This window comes from Ciconia boyciana, chromosome 4 (assembly GCF_034638445.1).
Source record: "Ciconia boyciana chromosome 4, ASM3463844v1, whole genome shotgun sequence".
NCBI classification, from domain to species: Eukaryota; Metazoa; Chordata; class Aves; order Ciconiiformes; family Ciconiidae; genus Ciconia; species Ciconia boyciana.
Genome location: NC_132937.1, coordinates 5,430,880 through 5,452,075, shown reverse-complemented (window position 1 = coordinate 5,452,075; position 21,196 = coordinate 5,430,880). Strand labels below are relative to the sequence as shown.

Below are 21,196 nucleotides of genomic sequence, written 5' to 3'. Positions count from 1 at the left end.
CTAAATATTATATTATGAATCTAATAATAGGGCAGTGAGCTGTTGATATCAAGTATAAGGTTGTAAATAATAGCAAAGAACCTCTTATTTTAGGAATTGACTGGATAATGGAACATGGAATCTTAATTTTTATAGTGATATTTTGTAGAAATATAAAGGAATACAGGAAGCAGGGAAAGGCTGATATAAAGATTCAAGAGAACAAGTACAAACTTTAACTGAAATAGATAAAGAATTCTGGAAAGAAGAGGTCCCAGGAGTATGGCAGAAAAAAATCCTGCAGTGTGGAAAAAAGAAATGACCAAGTTGAAGCAGTGGGACCCTCAGTTCATCCCCCTTATACAATATCCATATCCTAAAAAAGCTAGGACTGCTCTGGGAGAAATCATTAAGGAGTATTTAGAACGAGGTGTTTTGTGGGAAATTATAAACCCACATATGTCAGGGTGCAGTGAGGGCCATCTGCTCCCTAAGGGATGAGGAGCCAAATGCGATAACAAGGCCAGCAGGGCAGGGGCCTTGCTGGCCAGAGCCCTCACAGTACCTGAGCAAGGTGAGCAGGGTAGACCCAGGGATGGTAAACAGGTTCAACTAAGAGTCCAGATCATCAGGCAAGTTCATGGTGATGAGGCAAGTCCAAGATCAAGTCAGGAAGTCAATCTGCAGGTTAGTGTCAGGATCAGATCTGATGAGAGTAACCAGGGTCAGACAGTGATCACTGAGTAGGTCCACAGTGACAAGGTAAGGCCAAGGTCAAACTAGGAAATCAGTCTGCAGGTCAGGGTCCAGATCAGTGGGGTCTATGGCCAAGCACAGCTGTGGCTGAGCTGGAGTCCAGTACTCCTATGACATAACTCAGGCAAGGACTGAAGGCCCAGGTCTGAGCTGAACTGGGGCTCCTGGGCAGAGGGTGTGGAGGCCCCAAGTAAGGCTGGTCAGGACCATTAAGACCTATTAGTGCCCTCAGGGGCCTGACAATATAATTGTCTATTATGGCCTGTTAAAAAGGCTGATAAAAATCCTGGAGAATGATGGTAGGCTACTGTCAGATAAAGTGTAAGAAGGAAATGCGTAGGCAGTGGAACCAGGGACATGTATCCTGGGAAGAATATAAGGACACTGCCCAGATACATAGGGATGGGATCAGGAAAGCTAAGGCGCAGTTGGAGCTGAATTTGGCAAGGGATGCGAAGAATAAGAAGGGCTTTTACAGGTAAGTCGGCCAGAAAAGGAAGATTAAAGAAAATGTAAGCACCCTGATAAATAAGACAGGAGAACTGGTGACAACCAACATGGAGAAGGCTGAGGTACTCAACAATTTTTTTTCCCCAGTTTTCAGTGGTAATCTCTCTTCCCACATCTCTCAAGTCCCTGAACCTCAAGGCAGGGACTGGGGGAACGAAGTCCCTCCCTTCGTAGGAGAAGTTCAGGTTCGAGACCACCTGAGGAACCTGAAGATACACAAGTCCATTGGACTCGAGGAGATGCACCCCAGGGTCCTGAGGGAACTGGCAGATGTAGTTGCCAAGCCACACTCCATCATATCTGAAAAGTCATGGCAGTCAGGCGAAGTCCCCAGTGACTGGAAAAAGTGACTGGAAAAAGGGCCTGACTAATCTAGTGGCCTTCTACGATGGAGTGACTGCATCAGTGGACAAGGGAAGAGCTACGGATGTCATCTACCTGGACTTCTGTAAGGCCTTTGATACAGTCCCCCACAACATTCTTGCCTCTAAATTGGAGAGATATGGGTTTGACGGATGGACTGTTAGGTGGATAAGGAACTGGCTGTATGGCCACGTCCAAAGAGTTCTAGTCAACGACTCCATGTCGAAGTGGAAACCAGCAACGAGTGGTGTCCTCAGGGGTCCGTACTGGGATCAGTACTATTTAATATCTTAATCAATGACATAGACAGTGGGATTGAGTGCATCCTCAGCAAGTTTGCAGATGACACCAAGCTGAGTGATGCAGTTGATTCCCTAGAGGGAAGGGATGCCATCCAGAGGGACCTTGACAGGCTTGAGGAGTGGGATCGTGCGAACCTCATGAAGTTCAACAAGGCCAAGTGCAAGGTCCTGCACCTGGGTTGGGGCAATCCTCAATATCAATACAGACTGGGGGATGAAGGGATTGAGAGCAGCCCTGCAGAGAAGGACTTGGGGATATACCAGCGGATGAAAAATTGGACATGAGCCGGCAATGTGCGCTTGCAGCCCAGAAAGCCAATCGTATCCTGGGCTGCATGAAAGGAAGCATGGCCAGCACGTCGAGGGAGGTCATTCTGCCCCTCTATACTCCACTCTCATGAGACCCCACCTGGAGTACTGCATCCAGCTCTGGGGTCCCCAGCACAGGAAAGACATGGACCTGTTAGAGCGGGTCCAGAGGAGGGCCATGAAAATGTTCAGAGGGCTGGAACACCTCTCCTCTGAAGAAAGGCTGAGAGAGTTGGGGTTGTTCAGCCTGGAGAAGAGAAGGCTCCGGGGAGACCTTATTGCGGCCTATCAATATATAAAGGGGGCTTATAAGAAAGACGGAGAGACACTTTTTGCCAGGGCCTGTAGTGACAGGACAAGGGGCAACAGTTTTAAACTGAAAGAGGGTAGGTTTCGATTGGACATAAGGAAGAAATTCTTCACTATGAGGGTGGTGACACACTGGAACAGGTTGTCCAGAGACGTTGTGGATGTCCCATCATTGGAAGTGTTCAAGGTCAGGTTGGAGGGGGCTTTGAGCAACCTGATCTAGTGAAAGATGTCCCTGCCCATGGCAGGGGGGTTGGACTAGGTGATCTTTAAAGGTCCCTTCCAACCTGTACCATTCTATGATTCTCTACTGGGGCCAATACTGTTTAACATCTTCCTTAATGACTTGAGGAATGGGGCAGAGTGCACCCTCGGTAAGTTTGCAGATGACACCAAGTTGTGCAGGAGTGTTGATCTGCTTGAGAGTAGGAAGGCTGTACAGAGGGATCTGGACAGGCTGGATCGATGGGCCGAGGTCAATTGTATGAGGTTTAACAAGGCCAAGTGTCGGGTCCTGCACTTGGGTCACAATAACCCCCCAAGCCTGTAGCGTTTCATGGAAGAGTGGCTGGAAAGCTGCCAGGCAGAAAAGGACCTGGGGGTGCTGGTTTACAACCGGCTAAATATGAGCCGGCAGTGTGCCCAGGCGGCCAAGAAGGCCAACAGCATCCTGGCTTGTATCAGAAATAGTGTGGCCAGCAGGACTAGGGAAGCGATCGTGCCCCTGTACTTGGCCCTGGTGAGGCTGCACCTCGAATACTGTGTTCCGTTTTGGGCCCCTCACTACAAGAAGGACATTGAGGTGCTGGAGCATATCCAAAGAAGAGCAACGAAGCTGGTGAAGGGTCTAGAGCAGAAGTCTTATGAGGAGCGGCTGAGGGAACTGGGGTTGTTTAGCCTGGAGAAAAGGAGGCTGAGGGGAGACCCTATCACTCTCTACAACTACCTGAAAGGAGGTTGTAGCAAGGTGGGTGTCGGTCTCTTCTCCCAAGTAACAAGCAATAGGACAAGAGGAAATGGCCTCAAGTTGCGCCAGGGGAGGTTTAGATTGGATATTAGGAAAAATTTCTTCACCGAAAGGGTTGTCAAGCATTGGAACAGGCTGTCCAGGGAAGTGGTTGAGTCACCATCCCTGAAGGTATTTAAAAGACGTGTAGATGTGGTGCTTAAGGACATAGTTTAGTGGTGGATTTGGCAGTGCTAGGTTAATGGTTGGACTTGATGATCTTAAAGGTCTTTTCCAACCTAAACAATTCTATGATTCTGTGAAAAAAGAACTTCAGGTAACACCCATGTAACATCCTCTACGAAAGGACTAGCTTACCACAGCAAAGTAAAAACAGCCCAAAGTTCAAGCAGTCCTTATACAATGTGGTGGCAAAAAGACCAGAAAAATCAATTATCTGCTGTACTGGGTCTGGCTGGGATGGAGTTAATTTTCTTCATAGCAGCCTGTATGGTGCTAACCACCAGCACAAAGGGGATTGCCCAGGACTTCAGCTCGCTGGCATCTGCAATCTCTCCAAAGCCGCCTCTGACAATCACAACACACCCAGTGTCATCCACAGCAGCTTGGAGCTCATAATGGGTAGCAGAGCTTATTCAGGAGGAATACAGTTGTGGCAGCGCAGTGCTGTTTTGGATTTGTGACCAAAACAGTGTTGATAACACACCAATGTTTTAGCTATTGCTGAACAGTGTCAAGGCCTTCTCCATTTCTCACTCTGCCCCACAGCGCATAGGTTGGGGTGTGCAAGAAGTTGGGAGGGGACACAACCAGAACAGCTGACCTGAACTGACCAAAGTGATATTCCATGCCATATAACGTCATGCAGAAGTAATAAAATCGGAGGGGAGGGGGGTTTGGAGTAAGTAGCCATTGCTCAGGGACTCTGGGCATCGGTCTACTTGTAGGAGGTGGTGAATGATTGCCTTTGCATCATCTTTTTTTCATTTTTTCTTTCTTCTTCCTCTTTCCTTAGCTTATTATATTATCTTTATCTCAATGCATGAGTTTTCTTGCTTTTGCTCTTCTTTTCTCTCCCCTCTCCTGCTGGTGGGGGGAACTGAGCAAGCGGCTGTTTGGTGCTTAGCTGCTAGCTTGGGTCAACCCACCACATGTGCAAAAATGAGAATGACAGAAGAAAATGACTGGTCTATTAAAAAGAAGATTTGGGTTTGAAGATCTACAGCAAGCAGTATTATTCTCAAAATCTATTTAAAAGTATCTGCTCTCCATTTCACTGAATTTTCAAAAACTCTTCAGATGGAAATCTGTCATATCTCCAAAATCATATATTTTCCAAAATAAAAGGAAAAAATATTTTTCCATCACTTTCTAAACAGAGGATAATCACATGAACATTTAGCTTGACAAAAGAAGGCAATTTTTTTAAAGTTAATTCACACAGGAAATATCCAGATGTTATAAAGACAAACAATGAATACCGCTTCTTTATCTTCCTCCATCAAAGTCATAGCCTGCAATTATTAATTTTGCTTTTATATTCCTTAAGTAAATTACAAACACTATAGTACAATGAAAATTCATGACAGTGATAGGCAAAAACCAGAATGCAATGCAACTAAACAGTCTCTCAGCACCTCCTTCGGGTACTTTTTTTTACTGCATTCAGAGAAAATTCAAAGAAATGTTAAACACTGCGATGCTGGAAGCAAAGTAGAGTGGCATTAAATGCCTTTGTGTTGGTACCAACAACAAAAAACTTCACACAGAAAATAGAAAATCCCTTAGCTGTAAAGGAGAATGGACTTGAAGATGCATCTGCTGCAAAAGAATCCATTCCTTCATAAAAAAATATCCTCATTTATATTGTGGTTGAAGAAACTGATCGTTTATATTGTGGTTAAAGAAACTGAATTACAGGTTTATCACCAGAGCATTCTGAAAACACATCACAACACAAGCTCATGATCAATTAAGATGTTTTCTAAAAGAGATTATCAAATATCTCCCCTTACTTGCAGAAAACACAGCAATGTTGTAATTCAGATGGAAGGAAAGAGTGGCCGCTTATCTTCTTGAGAGGGGAAAATAAAAAAAAGCCAAATTGGTCCTACATCACCATATGCTACATGCTCTGAATGCAAGAAGACAATGATGCATTATGGAAGCTAAGAATGAAGAACACTACTTTTTTTTTATCTAGACCAGGTATTGGTGACTGGGCAAGGATACTTACTAACCCTTAATACAAACAAGTTCAGGGCCGAGTGAGTGCTATGATTTTAACATGTATTTTATTTTATTTACAGGAGTACCCAAACTGCTAGGACTGCTCTTAGTAACTTGATAGATTGGCAAACTGTAGTTCTCATCTATAGCAAATGTTTTTTTAATGCAAGACAAGAAGTTAGCATTCTCTCATGAGAGTCCAGAACAGGGGTGAACACTGCTGTCCTGGTTTCACCTGGGATAGAGTTAATTTTCTTCCTAGTAGCTGGTATAGTGCTGTGTTTTGGATTTTAGTATGAGAATAATATTGATAACGTGCTGATGTTTTAGTTGTTGCTAAGTAATGTTTACACTGGTCAAGGACTTCTCAGCTTCCCATGCTCTGCCAGGCGCACAAGAAGCTGGGAGGGGGCACAACCAAGACAGCTGACCCAAACTGACCAAAGGGCTATTCCATACCATATGACGTCATGCTCAGTATATAAACTGGGGGGAGTTGGCCGGGGGGGAAGCGATCGCTGCTCGGGGACTGGCTGGGCATCAGTCGGCAGGTAGTGAGCGGTTGCATCACTTGTTGTTTTTTTTTTTCCCCTGGGTTTTGTTCCTCTCCCTCTCTCTCATTATTTTCATTTTCATTACAATTTATTATTATTGTTTTATCTCAACCCACGAGTTTTCTTACTTATGCTTTTCTGATTCTCTCCCCCATCCCACCAGGGGGGGAGGGTGAGCAAGTGGCTGCGTGGTGCTTAGTTGACACCCGAGATTAAACCAAGACAGTCTGTTTTGGCGCCCAACGTGGGGCTCGAAGGGTTGAGATAATAACAGATCTGACCAGAGTGTGTCAAAGCAAATTTGTTATAAGTGCTTATTATATTAGTTTAGTAGTCACTGGTCACAATGTCGATGTACTGGTTCTCAGAGCTGTGTTATGTAACACCTTACTTGCCGTATATGTTGTGTATCAGTATTTGTATACTGTTTATCACTTCTGGGAGATGGATTAAGACTATCACTTTGATGTGTTGTGTAACACTGGCTTATGCTATGATAAAATTCTTGTTCATGAAATTGATCTTGTCCTTGTACTCAGCACTGCCATCACCTCTGTGCTTCGGGAGCCATCTGTCGGGAATTATTGATAGTTAGACTTTTACCACTTCTCCTTGGAGAGCCAACCTATGGGGAGACACCTTCCTCCATCTTCCCCTCCCTCTCCAGGCTAACTACAACAGCTCTTGAGAATTTTGAATATCCTTGGGATATTCAAACCAGCATGTTCCTATTGCTATGTCTCCTGAATGTGTGTCAGGCCTTGTTTGAAGTTAAGCAAATACTTAAGAATACTATCCAGAGATCTGCCCCAAGGCTGGATAGTTATGAGTGGCAGGGTATGTGGGATAGCATGGGCAAACGCCTAGGACGGTGGGCACGTCCAGTGTTTTGGAACTTCACCCCTGAACAAGTGCAGAATCCTGAAAACCTAGTAGAATATTTGGAAAAAGTATGCTGTCACCCTGGCAATTCTAGGGAGACACAAATCACTGCAATGTTCTGGGGCCTGGCCCATGTCTACCAAGCCCTGTTCAACACTATTCAGAACCCTCAAGGGGAAGAGGAGGTCTCTGGATCTGACGACAAAGCAACGGGTACCACAACTACTCCAACCCCAGCGGCAGGCACTGCAGCTGAACCAGAGAACCAACCCGTGCTGGTATCAGTCACCCCTATACACAAGAAGAAATACACAAGAAAATCAGCTCGTTTAGTAAGGGATGAAGATGAATCAGGGCCATCATGAGAACAGGAGGAGGAAAGAGGCAGAACCCATAAATGAGATGATAACGACCCAATCCCTATCCCTGAGTGAGCTTCGAGATATCTGAAAAGATTTCAGCCGTTGTCCAGGTGAGCACATTCTCACCTGGCTGCTCCAATGCTGGGATAATGGGGCCAGTAGCCTGGAATTAGAGGGTAAGGAAGCCAAACAGCTGGGATCCTTTTCTAGGGAAGGGGGCATTGACAAAGTGATTGGAAAAGGGGCACCAGCCCTCAGCCTCTGGAGGCGACTCCTGTCAGCTATGAAGGAAAGATATCCCTTCAAGGAAGATGTTGTATATCGCCCAGGCAAGTGGATCACCATGGAGAGAGGTATCCAGTACCTGAGGGAATTAGTTGTGCTGGAGGTGATTTATGGTGACCTGGGCAATGAGCAGTTATCCAAAGATCCACATGAAGTCCAGTGCACATGACCCACGTGGTGGAATTTGGTACGGAACGCACCAGCATCATATGCCAGCTCATTGGCAATACTGACCTGGAAAGATGAAGAGGGACCAGTGGTGGATGAAGCAGCTAGCCACCTCCAGGAATACGAAGAAAGTATCTCTTCCTCCCTTGCCTCAGCTGTGGAGAAACTGTCGTGGGAGGTCCAGCAAGTCAAAGAGGATAAGTCCTACTCCCAACCTGTACGGACAAGTATCTCAGCTATTAGGAGTCAGCATATTTCTACTCAAGAAAGACAATATAGAGGGTACACACCACGGGGCACCCTATGGTTTTACCTGCGTGACCGCGGAGAGGACATGAGGAAGTGGGATGGAAAACCTACCTCGACCCTAGAGGCACGGGTACGTGAGTTGCAAGGAAAAACAATCACCAAAGGGGGTTCTTCCAGGAAAATTGCTGCTCCGGTTTCCAATGGACAGTTCCCCAGACAGAATCCCAGACTCCTGGAGGAACTCTTGACTCATATGTACAAGAAATGGGCAATGGATACTATGACCAGAATTAGAGGGGCCCTGCCTCCAGCCAGGTGGAGGAAAGGGACAACCGGGTTTACTGGACTGTGTGGTTTCGATGGCCTGGCACATCAGACCCACAGGAGTATAAAGCTCTTGTAGACACCAGTGCACAGTGTACCCTAATGCCATCAAGCTATATAGGGGCAGAACCCATCTGTATTTGTGGAGTGACAGGGGATCCCAACAGCTAACTGTATTGGAGGCTGAAGTGAGCCTAACTGGGAATGAGTGGCAAAAGCACCCCATTGTGACTGGCCCAGAGGCTCCGTGCATCCTTGGCCTAGACTACCTCAGGAGAGGGTATTTCAAGGACCCAAAAGGGTACCGGTGGGCTTTTGGTATAGCTGCCTTGGAGACGGAGGAAATTAAACAGCTGTCCACCCTGCCCGGTCTTTCGGAGGACCCTTCTGTTGTGGGGTTGCTGAGGGTCGAAGAACAACAGGTGCCAATTGCTACTACAATGGTGCACCGACGACAACATCGCACCAACCGAGACTCCCTGATTCCCATCCATAAGCTGATTCGTTGACTGGAAAGCCAAGGAGTGATCAGTAAGACTCGTTTACCTTTTAACAGTCCTATATGGCCAGTGAGAAAGTCTAATGGAGAGTGGCGACTAACAGTAGACTATCATGGCCTGAATGAAGTCACGCCGCCGCTGAGTGCTGCCGTGCCAGACATGCTGGAACTTCAATACGAACTGGAGTCAAAAGCAGCCAAGTGCTATGGCACAACTGATATCGCTAATGCATTTTTCTCAATCCCTTTAGCAGCAGAGTGCGGGCCACAGTTTGCTTTCACTTGGAGGGGTGTTCAGTACACTTGGAATCGACTGCCCCAGGGGTGGAAACACAGCCCTACCATTTGCCATGGGCTGATCCAGACAGCACTGGAACAGGGTGAAGCTCCAGAACATCTGCAATACATTGATGACATCATCGTGTGGGGCAATACAGCAGAGGAAGTTTTTGAGAAAGGGAAGAAAATAGTCCAGATCCTCCTGAAAGCCGGTTTTGCCATAAAACAAAGTAAAGGTCAAGGGACCTGCACAGGAGATCCAGTTTTTAGGAATAAAATGGCAAGATGGACGTCGTCAGAGCCCAATGGATGTGATCAACAAAATAACAGCCATGTCCCCACCAACTAGCAAAAAGGAAACACAAGCTTTCTTAGGCGTTGTGGGTTTTTGGAGAAGGCATATTCCAAACTACAGTCTGATCGTAAGCCCTCTCTACCAAGTGACCCGGAAGAAGAACGATTTCAAATGGGGCCCTGAGCAACAACAAGCCTTTGACCAAATTAAACGGGAGATAGTTCATGCAGTAGCCCTTGGGCCAGTCCAGGCAGGGCAAGATGTAAAAAATGTGCTCTACACCGCAGCCAGGGAGAATGGCCCTACCTGGAGCCTCTGGCAGAAAGCACCAGGGGAGACTCGAGGTCGACCCCTAGGGTTTTGGAGTCGGGGATACAGAGGATCCGAGGCCCGCTATACTCCAACTGAAAAAGAGATATTGGCAGCATATGAAGGGGTTCGAGCTGCTTTGGAAGTGATTGGTACTGAAGCACAGCTCCTCCTGGCACCCCGACTGCCAGTGCTGGGCTGGATGTTCAAAGGGAGGGTCCCTTGTACACATCATGCAATTGATGCTACTTTTTGCCAGGGCCTGTAGTGACAGGACAAGGGGCAACAGTTTTAAACTGAAAGAGGGTAGGTTTCTGAAGAGGAATTAGGCATAGCAGGAGTGAAAGGGTTAACAAGATTGAAGTACAGAGAGTTTGGGTTATGCCTGAGGGAAGGAGGCTGTGTGTCAGGAGCAGGAGTGGATGGGATTGGAGAGAGATAGGCGAGCGCGTGATTTTTTGTTGTGAAGAAAGGAGCTGCAAAGTTGCAAAAAGATAGCCAATTGTATTAGTTGAAGGAACGTATGAAGGACGCGTGGACAAGACATATAAACCAATAAGAGTTCTCTCAGTAGCGCATGTAAAAACAATTAGAAAGTATATAAGCCATGTAATAGTTCAATAAAGGGTCTTCGATTTACCACCAGCACCGGAGTCCGTATCTCATTCCCTTCAAATGGTGACCCTGATTCAGAGGTAGCAGCGCTGCAAGTGGCGTCCGGAGGGAACCCCAGCTGAACGAATCAAGCCGGCAGCAGGTCTGCGGCTTTAATCCCGGGACATCACCTTAAGAAACAGGTGAGCGGCTGGGCAGTGACCATGGGAGCTAATATATCAGCCGAGGAAGAGGCCATACTGAAGTTATTGATGCAGCTCCTATTAAGAAGAGGTGTGAAGTATGATCCCTATAAGATAAAGTTATTACTGAAGTTTTTGCAAAAGCAAGGGGCTCCCTCTACAGTATCTGCGGTGTTTGATGTGAAAACGTGGGAACAGGCGGAGGAGAAGATTTGGGAGGCAGCGTCCAGGGGGGACACCACCGCCACTGAAGTTATGACCACCTGGCGTTTAGTAACCGAGACCCTGCGATCATGGCAAGCAGAAAAGAAAGTGCAGAATGTAGTCGCTCAGGCGGCACAAGCAGGGGATAGTGAACCGATCGCGAGCAATCCCCAGGAAACAGATGTTCTTATAGACTTGGGGGAGTCACCCCCTCCCGCCCTCCCCCTGTTGAAGCCGCCCCCCCCCCCGCGCGTCCAATACATGCATCAGAAGCACAACCCACCCCAATAGCAGAACAGGCTTTCAACCCCCGAGATCGGTGGGAGCGACTCCGTAGGGAGGCACTGAAGGATGGGGAAGCTGCGGGGTTTGTGTTTCCGGTGTGTGTACAAGACAATGGGCCGAATGAGTGGACCCCCTTCCAGTGGGAACTAATTAAGGAATTGAGAAAGACTGTCATTGTGTACGGCTTAAACGCACCGTTCACTCAGTCATTGTTAGAGAATGTTATGACAGGACATTTGCTAACCCCGTATGACTCGCGGCAAGTGGCCGCAATGATTTTAACCCCAGCCCAGCGATTGTTTTGGGAGCAAAAATGGAAAGAATCCTGCGAGGTGGCAGCCCTGAGTAATCTTGGGTGGCAAGACGGCAATCCCCTTGCCGGGGCGGGAATTCCCCAGTTGATGGGCACCGACCCTTTGCTGGATCCTCGAGTGCAAGCTAGATTGGATCCGAATGTTCTCCGACAGTCTGCAGCATTAGCTTTCCAGGCTATGCTGTGATTGCCCGAAGTTGGAAAGCCAGAACAATCGTTTACTAGTATACGACAGGGGCTCCAAGAACCGTATATGCAATTCATTGATAGACTGAGGGATGCGCTAGATAAACAAATTGAGAATCGTGAAGCGAAAGAAGCCCTAATGCTGAAACTTGCAGTGGAAAATGCAAATACGGACTGCAAAAAATTATTGCACGCACTGCCTGTTAACTCTACGTTAGTACAGATGATCGAAGCGTGCAATCGAGTTGGATCTCCTGAACATCACACTGCTGCGTTGGCCGGGGCGTTTGCCGCTGCCCTCAATATCGGGCGGGGTGCTGTTGGAGACAAGCGATGTTATCGGTGCCAATGCCGTAGGGCATCTAGCTGCTAACTGCCCGCAGCGAGGGTCAGCTGTTGGCCGGGGCGCTGGTTCTAATCCTCCTACCTTATGTCCACGATGCGGAAAGGGATGGCACTGGGCCAACCACTGTCATTCAAAATACAATGCGGAAGGACAACCTCTGCCAACGCGGCAAGGAAACGGGAAGCGGAGCACGGGACGGAAACACGCAATGACACAAGTTCCACCGCCCCTCGGGCCGGAAGGGCGGTCCACGCCGGACTTCCGCCCAAAGGCAATGATGGCCGGAAGTTCGACACCGGCTGCAGCGACAACAACGCCACAGACATCATCACCATGGATACCCTCTCCGCCAAGACCAGAGGGAGCGCCGGACTGGATGTCGCCACGGTAACGGAACAGTGAATGAAAGACTCTCCCTGCAGCAATGTCACCGACGAGTTGAAAATCTACCCGTGCAGTTATACCTTTGTAATCAAGAACAACAACCTTTAGCAATTATTGGACAATGGGAGACCCAGGAAAGAGACCCCCTTATAGTGTTAGAATGGGTGTTTTTGCTGTATCAACCTACAAAGACTCTTGTTACTCGCATTGAGCTGTTTGCTGCCCTAATCAAAAGAGGCAGAGAACGAATTGTCCAAATGACTGGGGAAGAACCTGGACTTATTGTCCTTCCGGTTGTAAAAAATTACCTAAATTGGTGTTTGCAAAATAGCCTGGAACTTCAAATGGCTTTAGCAGGGTTTGATGGGCAAATGGATACTCATCACCCCCCTCATAAAATGTTTACCTTTTATAATAATGTAAAAATCGAAAATAGGCCACTATATCAGTGGCAACCCGTTACGGGCACCACAGTATTTACTGATGGGTCAGGGAAGACAGGAAAAGCGGTAATTACATGGAAAGAAAAAGGTCAATGGCAACATCAAATAGAACGAATTGAGGGTTCACCTCAGTTAGCTGAGTTGCACGCCATTACTATGGCCTTTAAAAAATGGCCTTTGACTCCTTTAAATATTGTATCAGACTCGCAGTATGCTGTAGGGGTAGTCCAGCGCATTGAAAGACCGCAGTTAAAACATGTACCAAATGAAGCTCTGTTTTTGAAATTTAAGGAATTATTATTTTTAATAGAGCAGAGAAGACATCCCTATTCTGTGATTCACATTAGAAGCCACACAAACTTACCAGGGTTTTTGACAGAAGGAAATGCACGAGCTGACTACCTAACAAATATGGCATTACACACTCCTGTACCACACACCCTTACCCAAGCTCAGTTGTCACACCAATTTTTCCACCAATCTGCCAAAGTTTTAGCAAAGCAATTCGCGATATCTGTGGGGGATGCAAAACTCATAGTTCAAACGTGCCCAGACTGTCAACAACAACCATCTGGACCATCTTTTATGACAAACCCTAGAGGTTTTTTCTCTTCAACTCTGGCAGACTGATGTGACACATATACCTGAGTTTGGTCGACATAAATATGTTCACGTGTCCATCGATACCTACTCCCATGCGGTATGGGCTACCGCAATGACGGGCGAAAACAGTCGACATGTCCAAGGCCGCTTCCATGCTGCTTTTGCGGCGCTCGGTATTCCGAGGGAGATAAAAACAGACAATGGCCCTGCATACGTTAGTCACGCGACGCGCAGGTTTTTCCACACATGGGGCATCAACCATAAGACTGGCATACCCCATTCCCCCACAGGACAAGCTATTATAGAGCGCACACACCGCACCTTGAAAACTCTTTTACAAAAACAAAAAAAGGGGGAAGCTCAGGAATCGCCGCAAAACAGGTTGGGGAAAGCTCTGTATGTAATGAATCATCTATCGTTACCTTTTCAACATGAAGATATTCCACCTATAGTTAAGCATTATAAGGCAATGGAATCAGGGTTAACACCAATATCGCGGGAAAAAGCAATGGTAATGATGAAAAATCTAAATACAGGGTGCTGGGAGGGACCGTATCAATTAATAACCTGGGGTCGAGGATACGCTTGTGTCTCCACAGGTCAAGGGCCCTGATGGGTACCAGCACGGGGAGTTCGACCTTGGTTAGAAGCATCATCATCGGACTCAGCGAGCCATGGGTCTCCGTCCAACCCCGGAACAACATATGGGTAACGCTCGCCAACATGACAGGGCAGGAGCACATGTGCCTATCCATGGCGAGTGCTGGAAACCCCTTTACCACCTGTGTAGTCGGTAAATTGATGCAATCAGTCTGGCTCATAGAAACAAAAAAAGGGGGAAATATAGGAGATCAGTACGCCGATGACCTTGACTTAATAAACACGTCTCTGAACTAAGGTTGTGGGTGAGGGACCAAGAGGAAAAAAGAGAACAAAAGAATGCAAAAGAAGGAACAACAAGATAACTATAAAGCAATGAAATGCTGCGTGATAAAAGTTACAGAGCAACCAATAATGATCCTTTGCTTTTGATAGAATGGGTGTCTTTAGCGCGAATGCTGAATCAAACTGCTTTTTGTGTATCTAGGGAACAACCGGAACAACCATTCCATACATGTCTTGTAGGATTGCCTATAGATGAGGTAGGGTTAATACAAAAAGAAGCAAGTGGAGTGCTAACTGCAGATAAATGTAATTCTACCACCAGTAATGTTAGCGCCTGCTTTGCGGATTGAGATAAGTGGGTGGCTTAAATCATTATTAAAAACTGGGTTATTGGTTATCGGTATATTTTTATGTATCTTGCTGCTTTTACCCTGTTTATTGTCACGTGTCCAAGGAATGCTGCAGAAAATGGTGCAAAAAATATATGTTGTTGAAAAACAAAAAGGGGGAATTGAGGAGGAATTAGGCATAGCAGGAGTGAAAGGGTTAACAAGATTGAAGTACTGAGGGTCTGGGTTATGCCTGAGGGAAGGAGGCTGTGTGTCAGGAGCAGGAGTGGATGGGATTGGAGAGAGATAGGCGAGCGCGTGATTTTTTGTTGTGAAGAAAGGAGCTGCAAAGTTGCAAAAAGATAGCCAATTGTATTAGCTGAAGGAACGCATGAAGGACGCGTGAACAAGACATATAAACCAATAAGAGTTCTCTCAGTAGCGCATGTAAAAACAATTAGAAAGTATATAAGCCATGTAATAGTTCAATAAAGGGTCTTCGATTTACCACCAGCACCGGAGTCCGTGTCTCATTCCCTTCAGGAAACATGGCATTGCTGTTGTTAACAAGGCCACAAATTCGATATAGGCCTCACTTGTCATATTTTGCTTGTTTGGAGCTTTATTTTTGTCTGTTTGACTGGCGTAGCCAGTAATTCTTACAATAAAGTTTTGCATGGCTGGATAGCTAATCTGTGACCTAACCCGTCTTTGTCTTGCTTAGCTTGGGCTAACTATTTAATGTAATAACAACAGTTTAAGACACTTGAATTAAGACTCCTTTTAGAGCTCTAACAGATTTAATTGTTACAACTCAGGATTTGGGTCCACCCAGGCTGGGGGATCACAGTTAAAGCTTTGGAAAAATGCTCTAAAGTTATAATAACCTTACAACCTTGGTAGTTTTATTTGTTTACAGGATAATACTCAAAGAAGCAATTTGAATAGAAGCAGCCAGACCTAGTGACAGAATTGTTGATTTCAGTAATGTTCTTTTAAGCAAATGTGTAAATATAAAAGGAATTTGGGAGAGGTATCAAAGAAGAAAGGAAAGAGAAAGAAAGGTTTGAAACAGAGGGGGAATGGAATACTAACAGTACGTAAAGGTTGAGAGAATTGTAGGTTACACGTGTATATATCAAGGTCTGAAAGAGGATAAAATATAATGAATAGTGAAATATTATGGTTGAACCAGAATAGAAGTAACACTGAAGTGAGATACTTATCTATGCCAGGTATTGGAGGTTACTTATATCTAATAATCAGAACTTAATCACTAAACCCAGCATTTCTGTAAGAGCAAAAAAAGAAAGAGAATGGTAGAAGTCTATATGTGAATGTGACGACTGATTATGTGAACAACTCTGTAATTTCTCCTCTGCTATTTCTCCTTCTCCCCTCCCCCAACTGTTTAGTTGCCTGTGTTCCAAGGATCCAAAGCCCAGCTCTGATGCTACACAGCTGCATAACCTTGGGACACATATCTGAGAAAATCACTAAGTTATGAGAGAACCTGCAAGAAGATAAGAAGGGCAAAAGCAGGGCGAGGCTAGCTGAGAACTTTGGGTCAGATCAAGCCACTAATATCAACAGTGAAAGCTAGATGAAACTGGTTTGATCATTAAAATCATGTGTTAACTTTTTCAGTAGTGACCAGGAATATCACTATTCATGTACTGGGGCTACATTAGGTGACAATTATATTAGGATACCTAACAAGATATTGTAAAATGTATGTTTAATAGAATTGGGAAAGATCTACTGTAAATGTAATCTTACTCATGATAAAAGAGAACATATTGGTTAACTAAACAATTATATGAGGAATGAGAAACATTTCATCATTGTCACATGTTATGGGGAGATATTAGGTAAAAAGTTTTAAGGGATAAGGCTTAAGGAAATATTAGTATATCTCTTAAGACACCCTGTTGTATGGTTAATCATATCTGAATGGATAGTTTTATTAATTGTGATAATCATAAAATAGTATAGAATCAAAATGTTTATGCTTATAATGATTATACAGCTAATGAAACATTCTGTGATTATGTAAACTGAATGAAAATTGACAATACCATAAGTTTAACTTAGGTATCAACGGGGAGAGAAGTGTCATAAAGGACTGTTTGAACACCTACCTAGAAGCCACTGGCATGTCAGTATGACACTCTGCTTCTGAGTACACAGCTGGGGTTGGTCTCCCTGCTGTTTCTCCAACTGGGTAACTATGACCGAGTGTGTGAGGGAATAAATTAACATACTGTATAAAGTTATCTGCTATTAATAATAGCTTGATTCTATTAATAAGAGCTTTATAAAAGCTGTTATTAATGAATATTGGTTGTGATCTGTGTCTCCCCCAACTCAATCCCTATCAGGGTAAATGGAATTTACAACAAAATCACTTCCTTTTGTTCATTCTAAACCTCATACCTACGAGTTTCACTTGATACCCTTAATCTCTTTCACCGAATAAGACAGTTTACAGTTGCTGCCTTTTCCATGCCACTCATGACTGTACAAATCTTCATGATACAGGTAAATAGTGGATTTATACAGAGGCGCAGCAGTGCTCTTGTTTAGCGCTCTATTCTTTTCCTAATAATTTCTTGCATTTCATTTGGGTTTTTCTTGGACCATTACTGAGCCGATATCTTTATGTGTAACCCCAAAACCTGATTTCTGTTTGATGGCAGTCAACTCAGAGCCCACAATTTTTATATATAAACTTCAGATACATGTTTTCCCCAGCATGCATCTCTACATTTACCCATATTGAACTTTAGGTGCCATTTTATCACCTGGTCATCCAGTACTGTAAAGGCCTCCTGCAACCTTTCATCACCAACATTTATCTTTACTGTCTGGAATAACTTTATTGGTGCCAGTGTCACCTCACTATTTAACCTCTTTTCCAGGTCATTCATGAATATGTCATAACTGACCACAGTCTCCTACCTTCTATTTCCCAATCTGAAATTAATTATTTCTTCATAGACAGATGGAAATTGCCTACCTATTCTCATTCATCCCTTCTATTTATGCATCCAAAGGTATTACATCTTTCTACCACAGCATTATCCTGGGAGCTTGTGTTGCATGTCCATTATGAACACTAACCCCTCTTCAAAGTTACCACTCCCAAACTGCACACACCCTGATTCTCTGGATGTGACTCATATCCTAGATGTTCAACTTGACATTTCATGATACTTACAGCCATTTTATTTGGGTGGCCATAAATCACCAGTGATAATTTATGCTCAATATGAATCCCCCATCATTTACTATTCAGCTCTAAGTTTTGTTCTGTGGGGGTTTGGTTTGGTTTTGTTTAAAGAAACTAACATCAGTAACCTAGAGACCCACTCAGCTGCTTTCCCCAGCCTTGTTTATGCCTACTAAATATTGCTACAAGTCTCTTGAACTGAAGTGGGGAGCAAAGTTAATTCATCTGTCTCCTTTAATGAGTATATTCAGCCTCTCTCTTCCAAACTACAGAATACGAATGTATTGAATATTTGTCTCTTCTGCATTGTAACCAGTTTCACAGTCTACACAGAGTAATATTAGTTGTATCTGACTGACATGGCTGAGAAAAATGTCCCTCTCAATGGCTTCAGCCTCCTTTACTTTATACATTTTTAATTACTATCAAATTGACATCTGCCATCAACTTCCCCTTTTCCTTAGTGGCACATTTTAAATTTCCCCCCATTTTTCTCTTTTGAATTAAGAAAAATATCTATTTTTAAAGATAGTTTATTAGACATTTTAAAATATATATTTTAACCATTTTGAAGTTATTGCAGTATAGGCCTGCATGATGTATGCTTTATGAACTTTGTTCTTTAGTCAGCTAATGATTTACATGGAACATGAAAATTTTGATGAAAAGCAGATGTGTCATACCTTAAATCTCCATCTAGTAACAACTACAAACTTGAGCGTGTGGTCCTTGCCAAGAATCTCTTCATTGCATAATATATCCAGCTGATGTAAAAAGAAGAAATAATTAATTCACTGAGACACAGAACATGGCTTTGAAACAATACACTTCTGATAAGGCCCAATAAAAAGATCAAAGAAACAGAACTCAATTCTCATGTAAAGACAGCTTTGTCCTTTGACATGCTATGAAAATTGTTTACACAGTACCCAGCAAGTAACTTTCTACTTTGAAAATACATTTTAAAAGGCTATCCCCTGCTTATACATCAGTGTTTAGGGCTTTTTTTGAAGACACTTTATAGTTGTTTTTACTTTTCTATGTCAGCTTTGAAAGATTTTGATATTGGAAACAGCAATGGTATGGACTCATAAGCAAATGTGAGATCATGTGACCAGCCATCAGCTGAATTGCAACAGATGATCATGCACATGATCTTAGCCTATTTGACTGCAAGGTGATGTGTACTGAAAGGGTAAGTCACCATGGAAGTGACATATGCTAATGGTACTTTACCACAACCCGAGAAAGCTAAGAATGTGCATGCAGTCCACTAACATGGCTTAGCTGACAGACAATAACTCAAACCAGGATTTGTCTATAGCATTCAACCAAGTGTTCACATCCTTAGGGCCTTCCTCCTCAAAACATATTTTTCACTGGACATACCAATACACTGTTTCCACAAAAATGCCATGTGCCCTTAAAGGGGGCGGGAGGACTCCTGAAACACAAGTACTGTTGAATGAACATTCTTACATTTCAATAAGAGCCAAGTAGGTTGCAAAACCAGAGATTGCTGCAGTGGAATAGTGAGTTTAAACACAAAAGCAAAAGGTGTAATTAGTAAGAAAGCAATCCAGGTTTCTGAAAGGTGTTAGGAATTTTAACACAGATGCTAGATGGGCCAACCATAGGTGACATACAGCTGGATCTACTACTCACCAAAAAGGAAGAACTTTCTAGGGACATCATAATCAATGGCAGCCTTGGTTGTAACAACCATGAAATAGTGAAGTTCAAGACCCTGAAGGGAGCAAGGAAATCAAGTAGCAGAGTACAGATCCTGGGCTTCAGTAGAGCAGAAATTTGCTTTTTCAGGAAGCTGGTAAGTGGGATCCCATGAGAGGCAGCTCTGAAGGGCAAAGGAGCTCAAGAGATGACAAGTCTTTAAGGACAACGTCCTCCAAGCACAAGAACAGTCCATCCCAATACTCAGAAAAATGAGTAGATGTATCAGGAGACCAGCTTGGCTAAACAGGGAGCTCATGAGAAAAAGGACATATACAGGAGGTGGAAGTGAGGACAGACTACAAAGGAGGAATATAGAAACATTGCCCGGGTATACAGGGATGGTTTGGGGAAAGCCAAAGCTCAGCTGGAGCTGAAACTGGCAAAGGACATCAAGGGCAACAAGAAGAACTTCTACTGCTACATTATCAATAAAAGAATAAACAAGGAAAATGTGAGCCCACTGCTGCATGGGGTGGACAATTTAGTGACAATGTCTGCAGATAAGGTTGAGGTACTCAGTGCCTTCTTTGCCTTGGTTTTCACCAACAAGGTCTCCCAGGCCTTTTTGTGCCTAGAGACAGGGTTCAAGGAGGAGACGAACAGCCAGTAGCAGAGGAGGATCGAGTCAGGGATCTATTGAGAAATCTCAACCCATACTAGTCCATGGGACCAGATGGGATGCATCCAAGGGTGCCACAAGAGTTTGCTGATGTCATTGCGAGGCCACACTATCATCACTGAAAGGTGACAGAGATCAGGGAAGGTACCCGATGACTAGAGAAATGTTGTACCCATCTTCAAAAAGGGCAAGAAGGACTATCTGGGGAACTAGAGGCCAGTCAGCCTCACTTTGGTGATCCCTGGGAAAGTCATGAAGTGAGTCCTCTTGGAAGCCATTTCTGGGCACATAAAGGCAAAGGTAAATCCATGCTGGCTATTCCCAATCACCAACGGAAAAAATCATGCTTGACCAACCTGACTGCCTTCTTTAATGAAATGACTAGATCCATGGATGAGGAGAGAACAGTGGATGTTGTCAACCTTGACTTAAGCAAGGCTTTCAGCACCATCTTGCACAGCATCCTTGTATCCAAATTGGGACATTATGATCTAGATGGGTGGACTACCTGATGGGTGAAGACCCAGGTGGATTGTCAGGCTCAGAGGGTAGTGGTTAATGGGTTGTACTCTATACAGAGGCCAGTGACATGCGGAGTATTGCAGGGGTCTATCCTGGGACCTGTGCTGTTGAATGTCTTTATCAGTGACCTGGAGGAGGAGACAGAATCCACCTCATCAAGCTTGTGGATGACACCAAACGGGGGAGTGCAGCTGACACACTTGAGGACGGGGCTGCCATTCAGAGGGACCTAGACGGGCTAGAAGGATGAGATGACAAGAATCTCATGAAATTCAACAAGAACAACGGCAAAGTCACGAGACATTACAAGGTGGGTAGCAGCTCTGCTGAAAAGGACCTGGGGGTCCTGGTTGAAAGCAAGTTGAACATGAGTCAGCAGTGTGC

At 44.6% G+C, this 21,196-nt stretch overlaps 1 protein-coding gene across 8 annotated transcripts in view; it reads right to left on the bottom strand.

Annotated features, from left to right (window-relative positions):
• Window positions 1-21,196, bottom strand: part of LOC140650550 (polycomb group RING finger protein 3-like) — a 187,929-nt gene that overhangs the window by 55,850 nt on the left and 110,883 nt on the right. For all 8 annotated transcript variants that reach the window (XM_072859013.1, XM_072859015.1, XM_072859016.1 and 5 more), the window contains one exon: window positions 18,621-18,701. In XM_072859013.1, coding sequence (XP_072715114.1) covers window positions 18,621-18,701 — 81 coding nt within the window. The remainder of the gene's footprint in view (window positions 1-18,620; window positions 18,702-21,196) is intronic.